The 23548-nt window shown below is 41.4% G+C and overlaps 1 protein-coding gene across 1 annotated transcript in view; it reads left to right on the top strand.

Moving 5' to 3' along the window:
• Positions 1-15023, top strand: part of RPS6KA2 (ribosomal protein S6 kinase A2) — a 156965-nt gene extending 141942 nt beyond the window's left edge. The window contains exons 15-21 of the mRNA XM_042826906.1: positions 2425-2514; positions 3600-3758; positions 4906-5067; positions 9285-9361; positions 11694-11811; positions 12775-12912; positions 13290-15023. Of these exons, the coding sequence (XP_042682840.1) occupies positions 2425-2514; positions 3600-3758; positions 4906-5067; positions 9285-9361; positions 11694-11811; positions 12775-12912; positions 13290-13415 (870 nt within the window). The 3' untranslated portion in view covers positions 13416-15023. The remainder of the gene's footprint in view (positions 1-2424; positions 2515-3599; positions 3759-4905; positions 5068-9284; positions 9362-11693; positions 11812-12774; positions 12913-13289) is intronic.
• The last annotated feature ends 8525 nt before the right edge of the window (positions 15024-23548 follow it).

Raw genomic sequence — 23548 nt, 5'->3', positions numbered from 1 at the left:
TCCCCTTTCTAGCCAATTGTAAAATGGTGAAGTGGTGGCAACCATCCTGACTGCACGGTGTCACAGGGCTGCGGAGAGAGCTGAGGGTCTGCCCCATGGGGGCTCTGCAGTGGTGGGTTGGGTTCTCTGAGCAGCTTGTCCATGTAGTCACAGCTTCTGCACATACTGAAGTAAAAGTTCTGTGTATTTAACAGGGCTGTTTTGAGATGAAAATTTATAAAGCATGTTGGGATTGAGAAGTATTGCATATTGTCTGCTGCTGTTGCCACTAAAACACTAGCAGATTGCTTCAGGTTATGAGTTTTATTTCAATAGCTAGGACTAATTTTGGTTTGGATTTTTTTTTAGGCAATATGTACGTAGTTATATTCTTGCATTATTAATAGCTGCTTAAAGTTTTTCACAGCCCTAGATACCTTCTTTCACAGGAAAAACAACCGAGAATGTATCATTTGCTGCAGCACTATGGTGGTAACAGTGCTTCCCACAGTAGCAGTAATACTTGCTGTTCTGCTGGTTTGTAGGAGGCAGGTAGATCTTAACGAGCACACATTTATGTAACTCCATTAATTTGACAAGGGCTATATTACTTTGCTCCAGCCAAAAAAGTGGTCCCGAGTATCTTTTTATATGCTAGTTATTGGTTGAGTGGGACACGTTCGGCCACTATAGTTTTATTTACGAGGGATTTCATTGGGTTTTTGAGAATGTCTGTAATGAACTAGAAGAACAACATTATTCTAAGGAGAAGTCTAGTAGGATTTTCTCCTCTCTGCTGTTGTTGGATTTTTACCTTCATTTATTCAAAGGTGGACAACTGCCGTTTCCCTGCATTAGCTCCCTGTTGCACTTGAACTTGTCACACTGCTGTTCGGGCAGAATCAAATCACTCATATGGCTTCAGATGCATACTGGAACCACAGGCAACCACCATCATCATTATCTGTACAAATGCATGTCAATCATGAGGAATACAAAACCTCTGATGTATGCACTAATATGACTGATGCACTAAATTTTACATGTGTACTTAAATGTGAATCACCATAATTAAATAATGAGAATGCATGCAAAAACAGACAAGCATTTATCTCCATCAACAAAAGAGGTTTTTAAAAAGACATTTCCCTTCAAACAGCACTGAATCTGTGCTCTGTGCTGAGTTCTTACAAAGAGCTAATCACATTTAAGGTTGGAAGCCTTCACGTCCAATAATGGAATTACGAATATCTTAATAATACCACCCATTATTCTTCCGTAAACCTATTATTAGAGCGCACTGCTGCTGTTTTCTAGAAATAAGAAATTCTTACCAAAGTATTTCGCTCCTAATGAGTTCCTAGTAGAACAAATTTTTTGCTACTCCCTGTGAAGTTACATTTCAATTTTGAAGTGTATCTTCTTTGGGTTATTTTGCAGGTTTTTTTTTTGTTTGTTTGTTTGTTTGTAGTTATCACATGTGTAAAAGAGAATCACTAATCAGTTCTCTTGAGTGGGCAAGATTGGGAATTGAGAATTTTTGGTGGATCTATGCTAAGTCCTTCCATCCCCTAGCTTTTACTGATAGTAGGGGTTACCATTACCCAGCTACAAGGCCTTGCACTTGGCTTTGTTAAACCTCGTGAGGTTCTCATGGTCCCACTGCTCAAGCCTGTCTAGGTCTCTCTGAACCTAGGCATTCCATCCCTCAGGTGTGTCAACTGCGCTACACAGCTTGGTATCATCTGCAAACTTGATGGAGGTGTATTCATGTCCCACTGTTGAAGTCACTGATGAAGACATTAAAGAGCATCAGTCCCAGAACTGCCCCCTAATGGACACCACTCATCACTGATCTCCATCCGGACATTGAGCCATTTACCTTCATTCTTTGGGTGCGCTCTTGCAACCAGATCCTCATCCATCAAGCAGTCCACTTGTCAAATCCATATCTTTCCAATTTGGAGAGAAGGATTTTATGGGGGTTCATGTCAAAGGCCTTACTGAAGAGACAGATGACATCGGTGGCTCTTCCCTTGTCCATCAAGGCAATTATGCTATCATAGGCAGCCACTAGGTTGGTCAGGCAGGACTTGCCCTTGATGAAACTGTGCTGGTTATCTTGTTTCAAAGCCCTGTCTTCCATGTGTCTTAGCACAGGAAAGTCTGTTCTGTGATTTTCTCTAGCACAGAGTTGAGGCTGGCAAGTTAGTAATTTCTTGGGTCATTCTTTCTACCCTTCTTAAAAGTGGGTGTGATACTGTCTTTTCTTCCAGTCATCAGGGACTTCGTCTGACAATCATGACTTTTCAAATATCATTTTTAGATTTTTGAGCTGGACTTTACCAGAAAAATCATAAGTGAAAGAATTCTAGATATTAAATTTGGTTCTGCTCTTTATGCTACTAGCTGGTATTTTACCACTCAATGCTTTATTTATTCCAGATAATTGACAAGAGCAAGAGAGACCCCTCTGAAGAAATAGAGATTCTCTTGCGATATGGACAGCATCCAAACATCATTACTCTTAAAGATGTGAGTACTCACTGAGCACTACAATATTAAATAATTTTCACTTTATGATCAGGCTCACCTCTTATCTGGAAAATTCTCTAATTTAAGTTTGGAGTTAAAACAAGACACATTGAAGTCAAGGAAAAAAAGATGGCATTAACAAATTATTGGCTAACAAATGGAAAAACAAGTCAGGTTGTACACTCTCCAAGTCTTGTCTAATCAACTGTGGAAAAAATCAAAGGTGCACCATGCTGGAGAACAACAAAATACACCTGGTTTTGCAGTACTTTCCAGTAATTTTCCAGCCAGTATCTCATTATGGTTCACACCTTACAGAAGTCTACATTTTCTGATCACATACCCCAAGAAAATCTCATCCAATTCCTAAATATTAAAGTGTCTTAAAACTGTGTGAAAGAGAAATTATATTCCTTTCCAAAAGCACTTGGCATTGACTGTAACACTGTCTATTATTTCAACCTAGATAAGGGATTATGACATGAAAATGGACATCTTCCAACTTAGACAAAGAAATGTCTTTTCCCCCTTTCAATTGACATTGAAAATAAGTACATGATACAGCTCACGCCAATATACTCACCAGAACTGCAAATAAAAGCTCTATGACATCATTGGAAGCTGGTCTTGGCCAACAGTATAATACAGCTCATTTAGCTGATCATGACTCAAAGGGAAATATTGGTATTTAAAATGGCAAACATTACTCTGTAAAACGGGAAAGAGAACATTACAGGGAAGGAAGCTTGGGTGAGAGCCAGGAGACATTTCAGGCTGTGTGAAGTTGTGCTGCTTTTAGCAGTTTGGTCTACTCTGCCGACATGATAGCAGATCAGGAAGGCTGAGTTTCTGCATGGACAAATCAACAAGTTGCTGCAGACACGAGAAAAAAGTGACGATGAAGTTGTTTTATGAAGTTGTCTTTTCTGATGTTAAGCATAACAAGCACATTTCCCATGCATTAGCTGACATTTTCTTCTTCCAACATCTTACGTTCAAGCCGCTAGGCTGATTAAAGAGCAGATCTTCACCAAGTTAGATGAAGCTTGAGTCCAAAATATATGCTTATTATATTACTCTCACAGGTCTATGATGATGGGAAATATGTGTACCTGGTGATGGAGTTGATGCGGGGAGGAGAGCTCCTGGACCGCATTCTTCAGCAGAAGTGTTTTTCAGAGCGAGAGGCCAGCGCTGTGCTGTGCACTATCACCAGGACTGTGGACTACCTGCACTCACAGGGGGTAAGCATTACATTTTTGCTTCTCTGCAGCAACTTCTGTAAACTCCAACATTTTGAAAAAGCACATGGTTGTGATTCTCCTTCTCTAAAATACAAACGTATTTTTTTTCCCCAAAAAACAGAGTTCAGTGAAGTTATGTTTCATTCTTTTTCCACATTTAGAATTGTATTTGAGATGTAAAAAAGGATTGTAGCCTTTCTAGCCATTTTGCATGTGAACTAGAGTACATCAAAGTGGTATTTTCATCCCTGAACTATAATGATTTTCAGGTATCTTTCTGACATAGTAATTATTTACTGCTATTCCTTTCTGTTTATTGCTGTAATTATTGCAGTATCTTTTATCAGATTTTCCAATAGAACATCTGAGTCAGGTAGAAATCTATCTGAGACAGGTGGAAAAAATAAATGCTCAGCTTCCAAATTGAAGTGACAGTTTGAGCAGCTGATGAGAAAGTTTCCTGACATGCTGTTGAAGAGCTGATTTAAAGTCCAAGCTTCCTCTCCTTTTCCACTTTTCAAGGACAAACAGTTTGCATAACTGGTCAAATATTTGATTCTTTTTCCTTTCATGGTTAAAGCAGGCATATTTTGTGCTTGGACCAGTATGTATTCATGATAGTTTTCCAGTTGTATAATCAGTAAAAGTTGTTTCCCCACCATAGAAATGCAGTACCTGTTGTAAAATATGCAGCATTGGTTGCCTACAGGGAAGATTTTTGTGAAAAATAGCCTTTCTTTTCGAACGTTAGCCACTTCTAAGTCACAAGAAGATGCTTTCCTCCAATGGCAGGATTTCACTGTGACTTTTCTAGCTGAATATTTCAGGGCTATCTGAGAGACCCTGACACCAGTGTGTTTGTACAGCAGCCCCTTTGACTGCTTTCAAGAAGGTTGCCCCTCCTTAGAACAGCTGGTTCCATCATATTTCAGCAGAGGTTGCAAAACATACTCATTTTTGTTTTAACAGATTTTAAACTTTTTTTTTTTTTCTCCTTTATTTACCTGAGGTTTTTATGCAGCTTTTCTCCAAAACGGAAACACCTTGGGTACAAGCTCTTGACTTACTCAAACAACAAACCAGACATGGTAGCCAATCCTGTGTGCTCCTCCTCTCCTTACTCATTATTCACTGCTTTCTCATTAAGGTGGTTCACCGAGATTTGAAGCCAAGTAATATCCTCTACATGGATGAGTCAGGAAACCCAGACTCCATCAGGATCTGTGACTTTGGCTTTGCCAAGCAACTGAGAGCAGAGAATGGGCTGCTCATGACTCCCTGCTACACCGCCAACTTTGTCGCCCCTGAGGTAGGATCACGTTTCAAAGCTGTGGCTGACACATATGGCATAGAAAGAAGTCTTCTGTCCCTCTCACCCTTTTCTCATTGCCTTTCAAAGAGGAGCAGGGCAGACACACAGCTACAGGAACTTTCACAGCTTTTATTACTAAGTTTCCTATTCCTGTCAGTCTTTTCGGGGAAGTTGCTTTTAGTCTCAATATCAGGAGTAAGACCCAAAAGAAATACCCATGGATTAAATCTTCACAACAGTGAAGTTGGTAGGAGCTTTGCAATGATTTCACTGGAACACTGAAACATCCCTCCTCCTTTTCAAGTTCAGAGGATGCAGGGACTAACAATAAAGATAGGAAAATTGTATAAATCTCAAAACTCCTCTCTCCCAGGCCTTCCTGTCTGTCCTTACTCTCATTTTGGAAACAAGGAGTAAATTTCTTTGTGGCATCAAGTCTCTGGGCTTCTTATATCGTTTCTCTTACCATACCCTGCCCAGCTGCTCATGGAGAAACAGACTGTTTGATGCAAGTAATAACCCAGAACTGACCTGCCCTTTTCTGCTGATTGCAATATGTTGAGGTTCCCATCACTACCAGAGCTAACAACAACTGTGTGAGGAAGGAGAGGGCTACTTTCCTATTTTTACAGATGTGAAAATGGAGACAAGCTAAATAAGCCCCACATTCAGGGAGTGGTAGTTTTGCATTGTCAGTGGGTGCTGCTCCTCTCTCTTATTCTTCCTCATAACTGTCTTCCACCCAATGCTCTTCTGCATGGATGCAACTGAGAAGTGAAAAAATGGGATGATCTTCCTGTACATGGTCCTTCCATGATGCCACAAGATACAAGGATCCAGCACCAGAAAGAGAATTTGGGAGTATTATCAGGGGCAGTATAAATTCAAACAAATATTTTTCTTTTCAGTAAAAAAACCTTCCACTGCCAAAACAGATTGGGTTGTTATTTTATCATTGTCTGGATGTTTTTTCATTTTAGATACTGGAATGAGCTATATGAAATGTATCAAAATAAGTAACGAAAGATCTGTGGCACCCATAGATGTTTAATTTCAAAGTAAAAAATTAGTTGTGTTTGTAAGATTTAGACATCTGAGGTTTTCTCCAAGATACGATGTGATTAAAATAGGTGTATGTGGTTTTCCTGATGGGCTGTTTTGTTCAGTGTCTGTAATCACAAATGTCATCAGCCCAGTGCTGTTTCAGTTTAGCCCCTTCTGGTTTGAACCGAAGGCAGAACTCACACTCCCGGTTTGTGATGAGCAAGACAAGTCCAACTAAAAAGCAGGAAATGTCTGAGATTAACTGAAATGTTACTGGAACTGCCAGAGAGCTTACACAGAGGCCTCACTACTTACATTTTACTTGTGATATAATGCTGGCCTCCAGCCTGGACCTGGCTTCTGCATTTTCTGTGCCCCACTGCAGCATCTGCAACATGCAAAGAAGGCAGGAAGTCAGACCGAATGATGACACAGAAGGATAGCAGCAGAGGGCTGATGACATATTTGCTACTTGAGTCTAGCTTTATTGTTGGAAACATTTAATTTGTAGTTCGGATGAGAATATTGGATAAGTTGAAAATTCTCAGAAAGAAAGAAGCACTCTGCCACCTAGCGTGAGCAATGTTGTTTGCAGAGAGTGAACAGCGAGTGAACAGCCTACTGAGCCCCGGCATAGCCCTTGCACAAACTAAAAGGACTGAGAAAGGCTGTATTTATAACATTGTTAATTCAGTAAATCAAAATGCATAGAAATAGGAGGAATTTAGAGAAGTATCTGAGTCACTGTCACAACTGAATGAATTGAGCTGAAGTTTGGTTCTGGGCACCACAACATTCTGCCATGTGTGGAGCTAGAAAGCAGCTCATGAATGTATTTCAGATCCCACCAAATTCTTTAGGTGACCTAGACCCTAAATTCTCCAGCAGTCTACCAGAGAATCATAGAATCACAGAACAGCTTGGGTTGGAGAGGACTTTTAAGATCTAGCTCCAGCCTTCTGCTGTGGGCAGGGCTGCTACCCACTGTATCAGGTTGCCCAGGGCCCCATCCAATCTGGACACCTACAGAGATGGGGCATCCACAATCACTCTGGGAAACCTGTTCAAGTGCCTCACCACCCTCTGAGTAAAAAATTTCTTCCTAACATCTAACCTAAATCTACCCTCTTTTAGTTTGAAGCCATTCCCCCTTGTCCTTTCACAATCAGACCATGAAAAATGTCCGTCCCCCTCCTGCTTATAAGCTCCCTTCAAGTACTGGAAGACCACAGTGAGTTCTCTCCAGAGCCTTCTCTTAGAACCAGAGCCTTATTAGTGGGCAGAAACTTTTGCAAAGCTCTTTCATTAAGCTTAGATTTCTTGCTTTCACTTAGATTTGTTTCTAGGATACAAGTTATTGTTCAATGATCTCCCCCCTCCTCCCCTCATAAAGCCCCATTTTGGTCAAAATTTCCAGCACTTGCTCCTGCCAGCTTCATTTTCTTCCTTTTACAACAGTTGCAAAAGTCAGCTAGAGACATTTTAGAAAAGCAATGTCACCACTAACTAACTGTCTGCTATTGTTGTCCATGGAGTGATGTTGCTGCAGGTGAGAAGTATCTGCCACCAAAGCTTTCTTAGGAAATGGAACAGAGTCAATGTCCCTGTTGTCTTGCAGAGTTGTTGCAAATTGAATGACAGCAATAGCTATCAGCAACTCCCGCCCATCATTTTGGGGCTGTGTGAATACTTGCTTAATAGCCTACTTCTCTAAATTTCATCACTACCTAATTTTTCTGTCATTTGTATTTGACTCTATTGTCCTTTCGTTATTTGAGAAAGACAGTGATGGCAATGAAAATGTAACTGCTTAAGAAGCAACAAGAATGCCTACACCAAGGGATAAATGTTGGGTATTCAGTCTCACATACAAAGCAAGAAGCAACTGAGCTTGACAAATAGAAAAGATTGGGGTTTTTTTTCCCATAAATTCTAACATAGTAGAGGAGCAATGAATGCACAAACTAAAGCCATAGGAACAATTTAAACAGCCTGAGAGTACACATGAAGCACGGGAGAGAAAGGTAGAAGCAGGATTTTTACCAGCTTTGTCACAGGAGAAAGTGTTTTTTTTCTCCATATTATATCAGTGTGGCAAATGTTCTAGCAGCATGGCAGATGGCTGCTTTACCACTCATCATTTGTAAAATTTGTCAAGGCAACATTTTCTGAAACTGAAAATAATTCTGAAAAACTGAAAATTATAATGATAATAATAATAATAATAATAATAATAATGCATCTGATCCACCAGAAGGGAACTAAACTCTTCTTGTGTGTCAGAACTTAAGTTAAGTAAACAGAATGGTTGTTTGCATTTATGAACAAAGAAGATCTGGAGGTGGCTCATGAGTCTTTCTGAGCCAAAGAGAAACACAGCTCCTCCCCTGATCGCAGCAGTGCTTGTCAGTTGTTGGCTTTACTTTCACTTGGACCTGCAGGGACTCAAACTTATATTTCTTCTGTTATGCATCTGCATAGATTAAATCCATATTACATCCTTGCTGGTCTAACTGTCCATCCTGTACCAATCCTGAACCTTCTCAGATCTCTGCTGAGTATCATGAAATTTGCTTTCTCTGTGTGGAAAAGTTTTCACTCATTAGTTTTTAATCCCCATCTAAATGCTGCCACTTTGCTTACACTAGAAGTAAGATAAACCTTTTAGCTTTCTTTGCAGTTGTAATGTATCTGTATGAGTATGATATAAAATACGAGTTAGTGAGCATCCAGTTGCTGTATTAGATCCAAATAAAATTAAGACATGCTTCCACTGTCAGTCAGCCCTATGCTTGATTCGTCCGCAGTGTACTCAGTGACCTTCCTGATCAGAGGACACATTTAAGAGTATTTAGAGCTTTCTTCAAGAAATGTTTAAAACGCTGAAAAAAGTAGAGAGGGTTGCCCTGCTTTGATGTTGAAGGCCAACACACCACCTCCAGCTCAGTCCCTGTAAAGATGGACCTGCACACTGACCAACCAACCCTGGCCTGAGCCCCTCTGTGCTGCTACCAACAGCTGGCTCCTGAGCAGACACCTCTTCAAGCCAAGTGTTAGGGCAAGCCCTGGAAATGTTGCCTGATACAACCTTTGATAAATGCTTTTTGAAACACAGAAGCAAAAATTCAGGAATCAGATTAACTTGTATTTTTTCCCCCATCTTCACACAGGTCCTTAAGCGCCAAGGTTACGATGCAGCCTGTGACATCTGGAGCTTGGGGATCCTGTTGTACACCATGCTGGCAGGGTAAGATGAGAGGTTTTCCTCCAGTGGGTATTCTTCAGCAGTGATTAAGCCAGAAAGGAGTCTAAGATAGAGACAGCAAAATGCCTGGCCTATTCCAGGAGATATTTTCAGTTGTAAGAGGCAAGAAAACAGATGCCGAGACCTAGAATTGGAACAAATTTTTCCAAAACATATGAATATCCTTGACACTTTACGAGCCGCTTAGGATTTTAATATCCTGGGCCTGTAAATGTTCACTGAGACTTTGAGTCCTAAAAGGTTCACTGACCACTTAAGTAGCGTGAAAGTGTTGCACTGGGAGAGCAATGTTGGAGTATATGCCAGATCATGGCCACCTTACACGTAAGAGGAGATTTATTTGTGTCTATTAATACATGTATTCTCTTCAGCTTCATTCTTCTCCTAAGGCTGTTGTTGTTGAGGTATCTGAGCAATTTAAAAGGCTAAAAAAAAAAACCAACAACAAAACCTCATTTTCAGATGCTATTCAAAAAAATATGCTGCAGAAGAGGCAAAGTAAATAGACCAGCAAGGACAGGAACAGGCAGCAGGAGCTTCTCAGGGGGTATTTGGATTAGGAAACCTACTAATGGATTGGCTAAGTATTGATGCAAAAGGACTGAGAGAAAGAGTAAAATAAGCAGTGTGGGATAAGCATAAGGTGTGCTGGAGTGAATAGGAAACACTGTGTGCAAATCCAATCTGGATTTGTTAAGCCCCCGAACTTCATTTCTCTTGCTGGCTGCAGGCTATGACATGTGCATATATATCCTATTTATTGGTGTATTTATCCAGTGACCACTCACAGCAATTTAGTTCTACTTCATAATCATTCAGCTGTGGCAAGAAACTTGTATTCCTAAGTTCATGCAGAAAACAAACAGGTCCTGTCACTGTAATTTGTGTCACTTGCTTTGTGAACTATAGAAGAGGTGCCAGGAGTTCCTGCCCTATTCCGATCCTGAGTACAGTTGTGCTCAACATTATCTGAAATATAACGGGGCTGTCTCAGCTAAAAACAGGACAATACATTCAAAATGTTTTGTTTTAAAATGTCACTCTTAAAAAAAGTACATCGAAAAGGAGGTTGGTAGCTCTGCATGTGGCAGGAGGGTTGGAGCTTGATGATCCTTGATGTCCCTACCAACCTAAGCCATTCTTTGATTCTATGATTCTAAACTTATTCGAATCCGAAATACAGATCACACAGTTGAGGTGTCACCACTGTATTGTGAATGCTTTTGTCTTCCTTACCAGAGGAAAGCAGTAGGAGCTGACTATTATTTGCACCCATGATGTTATTCTCTTCCCAGCTTTTCTATGAGCAGAGAGGGCTCAGACATGAAGTGAAGGACTGGAGCACAGGTCTGGGATACTATTAACGCCAAGAGTGGAGTTTCAGCCAGTCCTGAACACTCAGTGTGTCCCTTTGATGGGAATAGAGTAACAGCCTGTATGTTTCTGGGCTGAATTTCTGTGAAATCTGAAACACTGGTGGAAATGACAAAATACAGCATGAGAAATTGGATGTGCTTTTACAAAACAAGGGGATAAGAAACTGAGGCCAAATCCCAGTATCTGTTTAACAGCAGAAGAAACAAACTGACGTATATCCACGACAGCAAAGACAGATGGAAGGGAAGGTATACAAATCGCAGATACCCCTTCTTCTAAAAGTAGACAGCTGTTTAAAATCACAGAATAAATTTTGGCCTGGTATGTTTTAGTCAGCTGCAAAATCTTGTCATTCATCTCTTGTCAGTCTGTGTAGAAAAAATATCTGGGCCCAGTGGCACTGATTTTGTAAAGCTGAGTATGTTTTACTACTGATTTCTGACTGGCTAGATCAGGAAGTTTTTAAATCAGCTATTGCATAAAATTTGTTTTGTCCAGCAATCTTGCGTGTTATGATTAACAAAGGACTGCAGAATAGATTGCAAAGGTTTTTTTTTTTTCTTTTTTCTTTTTTATTTCAGAAATTATTTTTTCTCCTTCATTATTTTTACATTTTATTCCTCTATTTAGGTTCCTCTATCAAGAATAAAGCAAAGTCAAAATGAATACAGAAAAAGTAAAAGCATGTGTTATTTTATAAAAGTATATTGCCTTCAATAAAACTGAGAACATAATAGAAATTTTATATAAAAAATGTAATGTCTTTCCTCTGCAAAACAACTTAATATGAGGAAACAGTGCACTGCATATTTTGAGTGAAAATGAAGCAACCATGTCTGCAGTTCAGTCTGGAAGAAAATCCCTGTTGAAATCTATGGTGTTTATCACTAGATCCTAGAAGTCAAATACCTGGAAATTAAACTTTTATTTTTAATAGGTTCACTCCTTTTGCAAATGGGCCAGATGACACCCCAGAGGAGATTCTGGCCAGGATTGGCAGTGGCAAATACGCACTTACTGGAGGAAACTGGGATTCAGTATCAGATACTGCAAAGGTCAGTGGACGCTTCCTTAATTTTTTTCCTATCCTCTTAAATGGACTGGCAGCCTGCAGTTGTATCCAACTTAGAGAGGGACAGAAGGGTTATTTCTCAGTGCCCTGTGGAATAAGAGCTTGCTTATTTATGTTCATACCACTCTGCGCAAAATAGTGTTTGGAATTTTAGTAGCTATTTTAGTTAAAATAAGGCGTAACGCAGCACCTTCAATTGTGAATACTCTCAAATCAGCATGCAGCTCTTTTGTCACGCAATTGAACTGTGAGTAGAAGTGCAGGATAGTCAGTGCCATGAATTCATGGTCTATATGAGAGTCACATAAGATTGAGCAGGTAGTTTTTAAACTAGCATTTTTAACTCCTGTGCTGTCTGCAGTTGAGGCCACACATCTATCACAAAGACTGGAAATCCCAGGATCTGGAATTCAAACTGATGCTGAGACTTTTGGGTGTGAATCTATGCACTAGTCTGTGAGATAGGTGCATGGGCAGGAAAGCTGTTGAGCTTCCAGTTGTCTGGCATTAATTAGAAAGTTTGACACAGTTTATGTATTCCTCCAGATTCCACTTTTACCAACTGGCATTATGGAATGGAAAAACAATGATATATTCAATCACAAAACTGCAATTAATTCTAGTAACTTGCTTGGATATCTCCAGATGGCATCCTCTCTAGACAGAGTTTATCGCCTTTATGTAGTCACCATGATTATTAACACTCAGTAAGCTGAATACCTTCCACATTATCTTTCAGTTGTATTATCATTCGAGAATTGGATGTTACACCTGAACATTTTGAAGTTTATACTTTTTATTTGAAAAATATACAGCATTTCTAAAATGCAGACTCCTCTCACTCTTACAGGCTGGTGATGACTGTGTCATTGGGAAGATCTTACTAAATCCTGTGCTTTTATTAATTACTTTTTCCCTCTTACTGTTTTCTTCCTTTTGAATCTAGGATATCGTGTCTAAGATGCTTCACGTAGACCCTCATCAGCGTCTCACAGCAGTTCAAGTGTTGAGACATCCATGGATAGTGAACAGGGAATATCTGTCTCAAAATCAACTTAGCAGACAGGATGTTCACCTGGTGAAGGTATGTCCTACACTCCTAGCTATCCCTTTCTGGCAGAAAGAGCTGGGATTTTTGTAAATATTCTGGAAAAAAGGAGAGGAATTGGGAAAAGTTTGCCACAGAGGCGTAATTTAGTATGGCACTGTACTAAAAGTAAAGCTTTTTGACTCATCACCTGCTTGATATTGTTAACTTTCAGCTGCGTTACAATGAACTCTGTCTATGTACTGCTGCCCACTGCTTTGAATCAGGCACTACATCTGTCTGTCAGCCAGCAATCATTGTTGTCACTTAATGGAAATTGGGCCTGCACCCAGGGGATTGGACTGGGAAAGAGAGGGAAGAAGCATCTAAGAAATGAATTTTAGCTCAATGTTTTCTCTTTTTCTATTGTACAGGGTGCAATGGCAGCCACTTACTTTGCTTTAAACCGAACACCTCAGGCACCAAGGCTGGAGCCTGTATTGTCCTCCAATCTGGCTCAGCGGAGGGGCATGAAAAGACTTACCTCAACCAGATTGTAGCAGTAGCCCCACAAGGTCTCCTTGGAAACCCACAGTTTATTATTTGAGAGATTCATCTTTAGTTGGTTAGTATAACTTTTCTGGACACCTTGCACATGAAATCACCGGAACTAGCAGAAGTCCAGCATAAGGCAAAATCTACCTTTCCTCCATCATTTCTTTTACATTCCAGCCAGAATCTTGAGTTTAACAACTTCACAAAGATGTGCCAATTTTGCTAGTAGCTCTGTTTCCTTACTGAGGTAAAGCCAAATAAAGTAGACACACTCCATCCATCCCTCCCTAGAAGAGTCTTTAAGATGTTCTGCAGGAACATAGTTTTCACTGTTTTTTTCTCAAGAAAAGCACTTTTTGTAAAGAAGATGCAGTCAGATTTGAATGTTCTCAGCAGTTCCCACAAGCGTCACGATGAAGTGCTCGGCTGGTCACCTACTGGTCTCCACTCACCCCAGGAGGACTGAAGGCTGCAGAGACACATGGATAATACCTTACTGGAAATTAATGCTATACAGCATGAAGGAGAGCAAGCTGTCTGTGGTGGAAACACCTTCTGATTTCAAGAAATCTTTTGCACTTTGCCCCTGCCCTGTCTGGAACAATGTCAGCAGCGCTCGAGGAGAAGTGCACGCTGTGAGCTTGACTTTGACAGAGGTCTGATCCTCTGAGAGCAGAAAGTCTCTGAGAAACATAGTCCTCCAAGAGGGCTATTGAGTCCCATGGGTCTGTGGGAAAGCATTTGTCTAAAGTAGTGGAGCCTATGGATGAGAGGTGACAAAGGTGTCTGGTCTCAGCTCATAAGAAGGCCGTCTGCCTCTGGACGCAGGCAAGGTCACTGCCACCACTGGGGAGTGCCTGTTTCTGAAGGGCCCAGCCAACTCTGTCACAAGCTTTAACCATAATAAATCAGGAGGAGAGACAGGAGGATGCTGTGCTTTTATATTTATATAAATATATGTACATCTATATTTATATATATATAAAAAAAAAAATCTGTACTCTACTGCCTGGATTATTCAAGTTCAGGGAAATAAAACTTGGTTGAGAAGGTCTCAGCAAAGTGGACCTTTTTCCTCATTCCCTGAGCTACCTTTTTTATTGTTTTTCTTACCCATTGTGGCATATGGTGATCACGAGCTGCCCAGGATTCTTCTTTATAATGCTTTTGTTTTGTTTTCTGAGTGAATTTTGTCACCTGAGATGCTCTGTGGGGAGAAGCTAATGTGCTATATTGAGTTTTTGTCTATTTTGAAGGGAGAAAAAAGCAAAACAAAACGTTAACATGGAGCTTTGTGTGCTAGAGGTGGCAATTGCCTGGCTGGGTAGTGCTGCACTATGGTGCCATGTGAAATTACCAGGTCATGGCATCAGTGTTCAGGGGGACGATGAGTTGCATTTGCTAAAGCAAATGCTTCCTAAAACTATCTGTGTTCCAGTGTTAACTGAACTTTGTTTGTTTGCATTAGCCTATTTTTAAATTTAAATTTATTCTTAATAATTTAAACCTATATTTAATGTCCAGGTTTATGTGCTGTGCACACAGGAATGCTGCAAAGCAGCTCCTCTTGAAGGCCTTCTCTTTTCTAGAATAAACAATGCTGTGAAACTTCACACAGAGGATGAATTGGCTTGAATTGCTGTGTGGGAACATGCATAGGTGTGGCTACGTTTATTTACAAAGCAGCAGAGAATAATTTGCTTAATTCTCTACTCTGGCTAAGCTGTGCTCAGTATTAGCTATTTGCTGCTTTTACACTTTTCATTGGAAGTTAATTAAGTCTCATACATTTCTGCTGTCAGAGATGTCTTGACTGATGCAGAGATGTGCCAGCCAACTCCCTGGATGTGACTTCTGTCTGCAGGACGGCAAGGTGGCATGGGGATGCTGAGGGCATCTGGAGGGAGGGCTGGATTTTCTGGTGTCCCAATTGATTTGAATTGTTTCAACGAAATGTCTTTTTAATGTGTCACTGTACATAGGCAGTGAGAAAGAGTGCTGTAAATATTAGGTACAGTTTTTGTCTCCACTAGAAATTTCCTGGCATCTTTCTCCCCTTGTTTCAGTTTGGATTCTCCTCACAGTCATTGGAAACAGTCTGATCCCTTGTTGATGTACTCAGTCTTAATTTTTCGAGCTTTTTCTTTTTCCATCTGATTATGTTGTAGGCCAAGCTTACAGGATGCTGCTCTTCCAGGAGTTCAATAGTTTGAATTTCTTCCTGGCTTAGCTCTTTATAGCCCAGCAGTTATCACCCTATTAACCATACAAGGTTGGGGCCATGTACAGAATGCTACATTTTGATGCTCATTAATAATTTTCATTTATAAGCCCATAAATTACATATAATAGTATTTGAATATCAAGATTTTGTTGCCATTGTGTCCAGATGTATGCCTGTGTGTGCGTATCAAAAACATGCAGTTCCAGCTTATCCAAGTGAGAATGTCAGTATAGTCAGCAAAGCAAGTGCTTGGCATCTGAGCAGGCAGGGGATGGCAGCAAGGCATCAAGGCACCAGCTCTGCTGTGACATGTACTGGCATGGGGCAGTAGGGCCTCCACTGAGGTGGGTGCAGACAGTGGGCTTTTTAGACAAGCAGCATACCCATGCCAGATTGTGCATGCAAAGGTGGGAGGCAAATCCTGGCTTCAAGAAGTGTGCCACAAGTTTGTGTAAAATGCCAGTAACCAGAAGGTGTACGCTTTCAGATGATGTGCTGTGGGGATATGGTCCTGACTATGTGTATTTTTGCCACTGTGGAGATTATAAAGAAGAAATCCTGAGGTTTATTATGAAATCATCAGTTTTCACAGAGAGAATTCCTGATTTTGTAGAGCAATCCCTAATAGGACGAAGGCAGACAAACATGGAAGACAATGCAGATTATTGTAGCAGAAAAAGAAGTATCCAAGCTTCCACACAAAAATGATTTTCATTCAGGTCTGTTGAAGCTGTGTCTATGGAATTTTGTAGCAAAATATGCCATAGCAAACAATCAGAAGCAAAATTCCCTTGGAGAACATCTGTGTACTGCTCCTTTAAGCAAGAGCCAAGGGAGATCCTGGCATCTAAATCCTATAAGATGCACAATTAGGCCAACAAGCTTAGATATCCTTTAGATTAAAATAAAAAGGCTTAAAATAATGCTGATAAGATGTTTTACTACAGTTTGTAACAAAGGAAAATGTGCAAGCCCATTTCCACCTATCCATTTGAAGCACACATCCAAACCCCCTAGAGGTATGTGCTCCCTGCCCTGGCCTCACCCAGGCACTGCCCCCACAGCAGGCACAAGGAAAGTTCTGAAAGTAAAAACTTGAGTAATGTTACTCAGAAAGTGAAGATAATAAATGTGTACGTAACTGAAATTCTCAGCATTTAGGCGAGCACTGGGTAGAAGCCTGTGCAGAATGGGAATGCTGCAGAACAAGTAAAGTCCTACTAGTTCCCAGAGCCAAATTTTAGCTACAAGCTATCTGTGAGATTGGGAAGGCTAGACCGTGCATTCCTGCATGCATGTGAATGACAGCGTGCTCAGGACGGATAGCTAACGAGGCATCTGACTGTGTATGCAAATGTTGGCTGGCATGGGTAAATGTTCTGCAGCCTGAAGTTCAGAATGTAAAAATGGGGCGTTCTGCATCACCCTGTGCTGTGTGTTAACTATGGGGGTGTTCAACTGTACAACCACAATTCTTGCCTACGTATATACAGTTGTAGATTCTGCTTGTGCAGAAAGTGTCGCCCAAATGAATGTGATGCTTAAAATTTTTAGAGAAAATGGAGGAAAGGCAAATGGGGATAATGGCATGCTTTTTTGGATGAAGTGGAATTTTGAAAGGGAAAGTTGAAAACAGGCCTCTGGAAGTGCAGAAATTGAAGACTAGTTGCTAAAAGATTGTTTCTGATTGTTCTTTGTAGCCAAATTGCCCCTCCTTAATGTTGTATCAGTACTTGTTCTCTAGGCAGCTCAGGTGAGATCCGAGCCTAGCTGGGAGCAGTATCCTGATGGTGAAGTGGGACCACTGGGTAACCAGTTGTGCAGGGGCTACCCGAGGCAGTACCAGGCAAAACTGACAAAACACGGACCGTAATTTAGGAGTTTGTTTACAGGCTCCACGCTCATGTTTACAATAACTTCTGAAGCTCGCGCTTTTTTACGTTTCCTGTATGAGAAGGGCAGCTGGTTACAGATATTTATCGTGTTTACCAGCATTTCCGAATAGATTTTTTTATAATACATGGTTTTATGAAGTGTAATATTTTTATAGCAGATTGATGATCTTTGGACTTTCTATATTGTTACACACAACTGCTTCAAACAAGCTCTTTGCTCCCCTTTCTCTCTGTACTGTGTTCAGTGCTGCTATGCTGCTATGCTGCTGGCTTCAGCTCCTGCTCCCAGAAGCTGACAGTGTCGTGAAGCCACAAAAACTGACTGCAAAAAGCTGTGAGCAGATGGGAGGGTGGGCAGCGTGCTGGGACTGGCTGAAGAGCTGAGCTGAAGCAGGGTGAGGGCTGGCTGTGGGGAAATACCTGTACCTGTCTGTACTCTGTCATTTTGGCTTGGCATGTCTATCTTTTCCTTCCTTTATAAAGAAATAAAAAGGGAGGGGAGGAAGGGATCCAGCTTGGTTTTGCATGATGCCTTTCCAATCCCCAAGCACTGTCCATGCTTGAATGCCAGGTGTGGTGATGGTAAAGGCACATCTTTACCTTTCCAAGTCAGTCTGGAGCCATTATTTCTGTGCAACCTGAATATTCAAGCCTCTGATTTAGGAAGCAACAAGTAACCCTGTAACCCTCCATGAGCAGACGGTTCACCCACCAGGCATATTTGGGGTTTCACTGCCAGACAAATGCGAACATTCGTACAAGCTGCCTGGCATGGATTTCCTCTCAGAGACCTCCTATGGTACAGGTCTTCGGAGAACCACTGGCAAGCAGCCAGCATACCCTATTCTTGCTGAGCTTACAGGTGACTGCAAAGCAAAGCCAGCCTATCCTCCTGGGAGGAACTGGGTCTGCCTCCTTGGCATTACCATCATTAAAATTCTCTTCCCCTCTGTGATATCCAGCAGCATTACATAAGTTGTGAGTCCAGATCAGGAACTGCATTTTGTACCAGACATGGAAAAACTCCATGCGATCCAGATCCAAGTAAGCATAACCAAGGGAACTTGGACTTTCAAATACGTGGCACAGCATTTTTGCTATGCCCGTGGGTATGCCTCTGTTCTGCCAGCTGCTCCTGTCCTCCTCCTACTTCTGTCACTTCTTTTGTCTGTCCCTAATAGAAGCGACCCTTCCTGTGCCTTTACTCCTTATGGTCTTTCACCACTAAGGTATCTGTATGTCTCCATCCTCTTCCTCATGCCCTTGTGCCTTCCACAAATCCTTCCTCCTTTCCTTTACCAAGCTTTTCTCCTGAAAGGTCCATACCATGGCTAGTAGAGCCACTCCTGGGAGGCAGAGCAATGACTGCTGCACTTTAGCACAACTAAAGGCTGTGGTAAAAAAAAAAAAAAAAAAAAAGGATGGAGAGCCCTTATCATTGAAATGGGAAGACTGATAGAAAAAAAAAGAAAAAAGAAGAAAGTATTCCTTTCTCCTCCTTCTCCCCTTCTAATTCCTCCTTTAACATATTTAGGGTCAGGAGTAACCCAAGCTTAACCAGTGTTTGTCACACAGAGGACATGGTTAAAAGTCACTCCTGTCTGAGTAGCATCTCATTCACAGACAGCACAACTGCAGGCTGAGAGCATCAGACTGTAATAACAGTAAATAGTAGGTGCAACAATAAAAGTTAATTTCTGAAAATCACAAGCGCAGATTTTTTTGCTAAAAGCTATGGAGCAGAACAGAAGACAAGAAGTTTTGTCTATTCAAGTTGACCGCAGATTGCTTGCAGCGCACTGGCTGCTGATAATGCTGTCTACCCATTTTCCAGATGCAAGGTAGAAGAAGTGGATCTCTATCCATTCATCCAATTGGACAGGAGGGCTATTTGTAGTGCTCTCACTGGATGTTTTCTAAATATCCACAGCTGGCCTGAGCCCAATTCCATTCTTTGTTGGGGAAATTAGTCTATAACAAGGCTGGTGAGTCACAACCTGTGGTGAGTCTGCATGTTGTGCTGGCTCAATGAGACTCCTGTCTCATTGATTCTTCCTATTCTTCAGGTTCTGCCCTCAACAGTAAAAGCAGCCATGGTCACAAAACTTCATACCTTTCTACTGCAGTAAATATGGACTTGAATTCTAATGCTAGCCTCCTTGTTAAGACATGCAGACAAAGACTCTGTGATTTCCAGTGCATTTACCCAGGCTTTCTGATTATTGTGCTGTTGTCTGGGCTTACTCTTTCTGTTTATTGTAAACTCTCCAATAATCAGTTATTTGCTTTACTCATCCATTCAGGCTAGCTGCTTCTTCAGCTGTGAGTCAGTGTCAAGAGTGAAGTGAAGGTGTGTATTTCCTTAGCATTTGGCTTATACATATCAGTGGACTTCAAGTATGAATCGTCACCGTTATTACCTGAGCAACCCAACCAAATGTTACGCAGCAGGGATGTCACCCCAGCGTCTGGCACCGTCTCCCCCTGGAGTCAGAAGCCGTGTACTGAGAGATTGTTACCGGGTTAATACATACGAGAACCACCAGAGGGCCTCAAATAAACAGATTACCAACAGGAATGAAACCTTCCAGTACAAAGAGGTGAAAAAGACTTAAATCTTGAATAAGCTCTCCGATTAGAATGAAGCTGTCTTAAAGAGAATGACAAAACAGACCACAAAAGCTTCAGCTCTTAAATTCCCAATACTTGGAGCCAAGTGATGACTCATGAACTGAGGGTCTCCATGAAGCTTCTGAACATCCCTGAGGCATCCCAAGACACGGATAGGTTGGCTGCAAGATCCGAATTGTAATATGCTAGGTATTGAGAGAAAAAAAAAAAAAAAGTGAAGAAGGGAAGTAAATTGTCAGTGACAAACGTAGCTGTTCATAATAACACAGGGTGACAGTGCGAGGAGCTTCTTCAGCCAAAACACCACCACCACTGTAACACTTGCACATGTACAGAAGCACACAGCCCCAAGGTGGGTAAATGTTATCAGTTCCCCACTTTTATTAAATTCTAACATTTTCAAATAGTCCTAAACCATGTCTAGTGAGATCTGTGGCAAACAGCTTCTCTGAAGCGTGAAGTAGCAAAATATGTATTGATCCTATCAGGGTGCCCTACTGTGGGCTGTCAGTCCCCTGTTTTAGCCCAAAGAGTCTGAAAGAGCCTGTACAGATGTGAGGTGTATGGGTTTGGCCGACATCAGGCTGAGGAAGGAGCTGGTGGAGCTCCCTGCACAGCAGCACTCTTGGCAAGCACTGGAACCGCAAGGTTTCCACATGGTGCAGTGATGATGTTCACGCTGTCTCCTCCTGAGTGAAGAAAATTAGCAGCTGTGCTGTGCAGGTTGGAAAAACTGATCTTTGCACAGCCTTCAGTAAAGGCACCCTGGGCAGAAAGAAGGAGACAAGTCGCAGGCTGCTGGTGTGATAAGGGCACTCCACTGCTCCAGATTTCCTGTTATTAGGGTTATGTTGAACTTCCACACTGCTGTGTGGCTAATTCTTCCCCTCTTCATTACCCAAATGACAAACTTGGCACACAGAGCAGGCCCTGAGCTCCATTCCAGGCATGAAGGCTATAGCTTGGTGTACAAGCTTGGAGCAGCCAGGAATTGCACAGCTTTGGGGCATACGCTCTCGTGTTTACATTATAAGGCTCTCAGTGTAAAATAAATAAATAAGGATATCCTTTTAAGTCCTTGAGATCTGAACTGTAGCCTTACCACTCAATATTAATGTTTATTAAGAAGATCAATACTCATATAAAAGAGTACCTCTGACTTTCGTGGAGTCGCAGTATTTCAATGTTTTCTAATGTGAGAAAGACCTACACCACAGACTTTGGCCACACATCTCCCTTCTGCTTAGGCACATTTGGGCACGTGAGTCTATGTGTCTGTTTTCTTAAAAGCAAGCCCATTTGCATCAGTGACATTTTTTTCTGCTGGACTTTGTATGAACTTAAATGACTCCCTGTTGAGTCCTGAATGACCTTGTAGAAGTCCACCAGGATCTATTGTTTATTTCACTTTGATCCCAGCAGCTTTGGAAAGGACTTTGGTATGTTTACCTTCAAGTTACTCATCTTGTATGCCCACGGTTTGTTTATCCACTGTAGCCCACTGAAATCTCCCCCCCTTTTTTAGCCTGTTAAAGAAATAGGCCAAAGGTGATTTCAGGGCCCCCATCTGGATGAGCATCACCAATCCCATCAGAGACAACCTTTGACTTTCTCTCGTAAGTCAGCAGCATCCCAGATACTGTTATGCTCTCACCAGTCCCCGGCAAGTGGACAAATCTCAGCCCACAAAGAGACAAAAATTGGCTCCAACTGAGGATACAGCATTTAAACCAAAGACAGTCCAGCTTTCTGATTCAAGAGTGCTCATCTGCTTTTATACATCCAGGCAGTTGCATTGCCATTATATGGTTTTTATGTTTTTGATGGCTTAGAGTTTGGACTTGATAATCTTAGTGGTCTTGTCCAACATTACTGTTTGTATGATTCTAAAATATTAGTGTTCAAGGCTTTCTAGGTGAGTTGCTCTTTAGCAGAAGTAGTACTGGAAGCAATGAGAAGCACAGAACTGTTCCAATCCACCAAGACTGACACCCCACCCCCCCTCCCAACCAACCCCCAGCCTCAAATGGGAGGAGCTGAGATACAGCATATATAAACAATAGGCAGGACTTTCTTAGTAGTGAAGCATACTCAGAATCTATATTTTTTTCATGTTCTACTGAACTTATATTTGCTCAGTTCACTAGTGATCTCTAATTTCTGAGAAGAGGGCTATACAGCTAAAATGACTGTCATTAATTAACAGTGCATCTGAACTTCGATCCCTTCAGTTTCTGCCAAAGAGCAGGCACTTGATTTCAGTCTCCTTGCATGTTTGGAGATATTTTTATTGGATAAAACTCTTTGAAGTAGTCACAGAAAGCTGGAGAGAAAACCTGTGTCTGGTTCTCCTCATGAAATACACGTTTCAGCACATCGTTTGCAAAGTGTGAAACCTCCCACACAACCTCAGCCATGCTGTTCACAGTATGTCATGCCATCAATTCTCCTTCCTCAGAAAACTGTTTCTACCTTTTATTCTTAAATCCAGCTGGAGTACTTTACAGTCTCTGCTTTGCAGCCCAGTTCACCCTCCTGGAAGGTGTGGCCTGCCAGGTGAGTGCTGCCAGTTTGCCTGCTCTGCTCCACTGGAGATGACAATTACAGCGGTGAAACCACATATGACATTTATATGGCATTTAACTGTAAAAGAAGATTCTCCTGTCTGAGTGAAGGAGGAGAATTTTGCAATGTGGTGTTGCAAAAAGCAAGTCCTCTTACCCCAGCTGGCAAGATTTTGCAATATACAGTACAGAGTGCACCTGACTGAAAAAGCATTCCTCAACCCTTCCTCCTCAAACACAAGCAACAATTGCTTGAAGGATACCAGCAATGCAGCACTGTGATATTAGAAACAGTAGGGCAATCATCCTCCTTATAACGATCTGATATGGACCTATGTTGCAAAATCTGGCTGATTCTAAGCAGCTTTACCAATACACGTTTATATTTAAAAATAGAGCCTGAAATGGTCTCCTCTGAAGCACTGTTAAATAAATAAAATGCAGAGATGTTCTTTAGCCCAGGAAAATAAATCTTAAAACACTTAACATCAGCTTAGTCTTCATAACGGTAAAAGATCAGATAAAAAAAACAGCCAAAAATACTGGAGGTGAATACAGCATGAAGTCTGGCTGGCTGTTTTATTGTGTGTGACTAATTTAGGACTCATCCCAGAGAAGCCACATCCTCCAGCTGCCCTGCAGCTCTGCCTCCTTCAGCACACACCCCGCGTACTGAGCGCTGCCTGTGTGGGGTGCACTCTTTGTCTACAACCGCTTGGTTTACAGGGATAAAAACCGCCACGAGGAAATTGGGCTTAAGCAATGGCTTTATCATAAGCTTAAGTATGGAAAGGCATAGGAGAATTTTGTTTGGTTGGAGTTTC

This window comes from Centrocercus urophasianus, unplaced genomic scaffold, assembly GCF_019232065.1.
Source record: "Centrocercus urophasianus isolate 14NV4802_14NV808 unplaced genomic scaffold, USGS_Curo_1.0 seq_10, whole genome shotgun sequence".
NCBI classification, from domain to species: Eukaryota; Metazoa; Chordata; class Aves; order Galliformes; family Phasianidae; genus Centrocercus; species Centrocercus urophasianus.
Note: the sequence above shows the minus strand (reverse complement) of the source record. Positions and strands in the feature narration are given on the sequence as shown.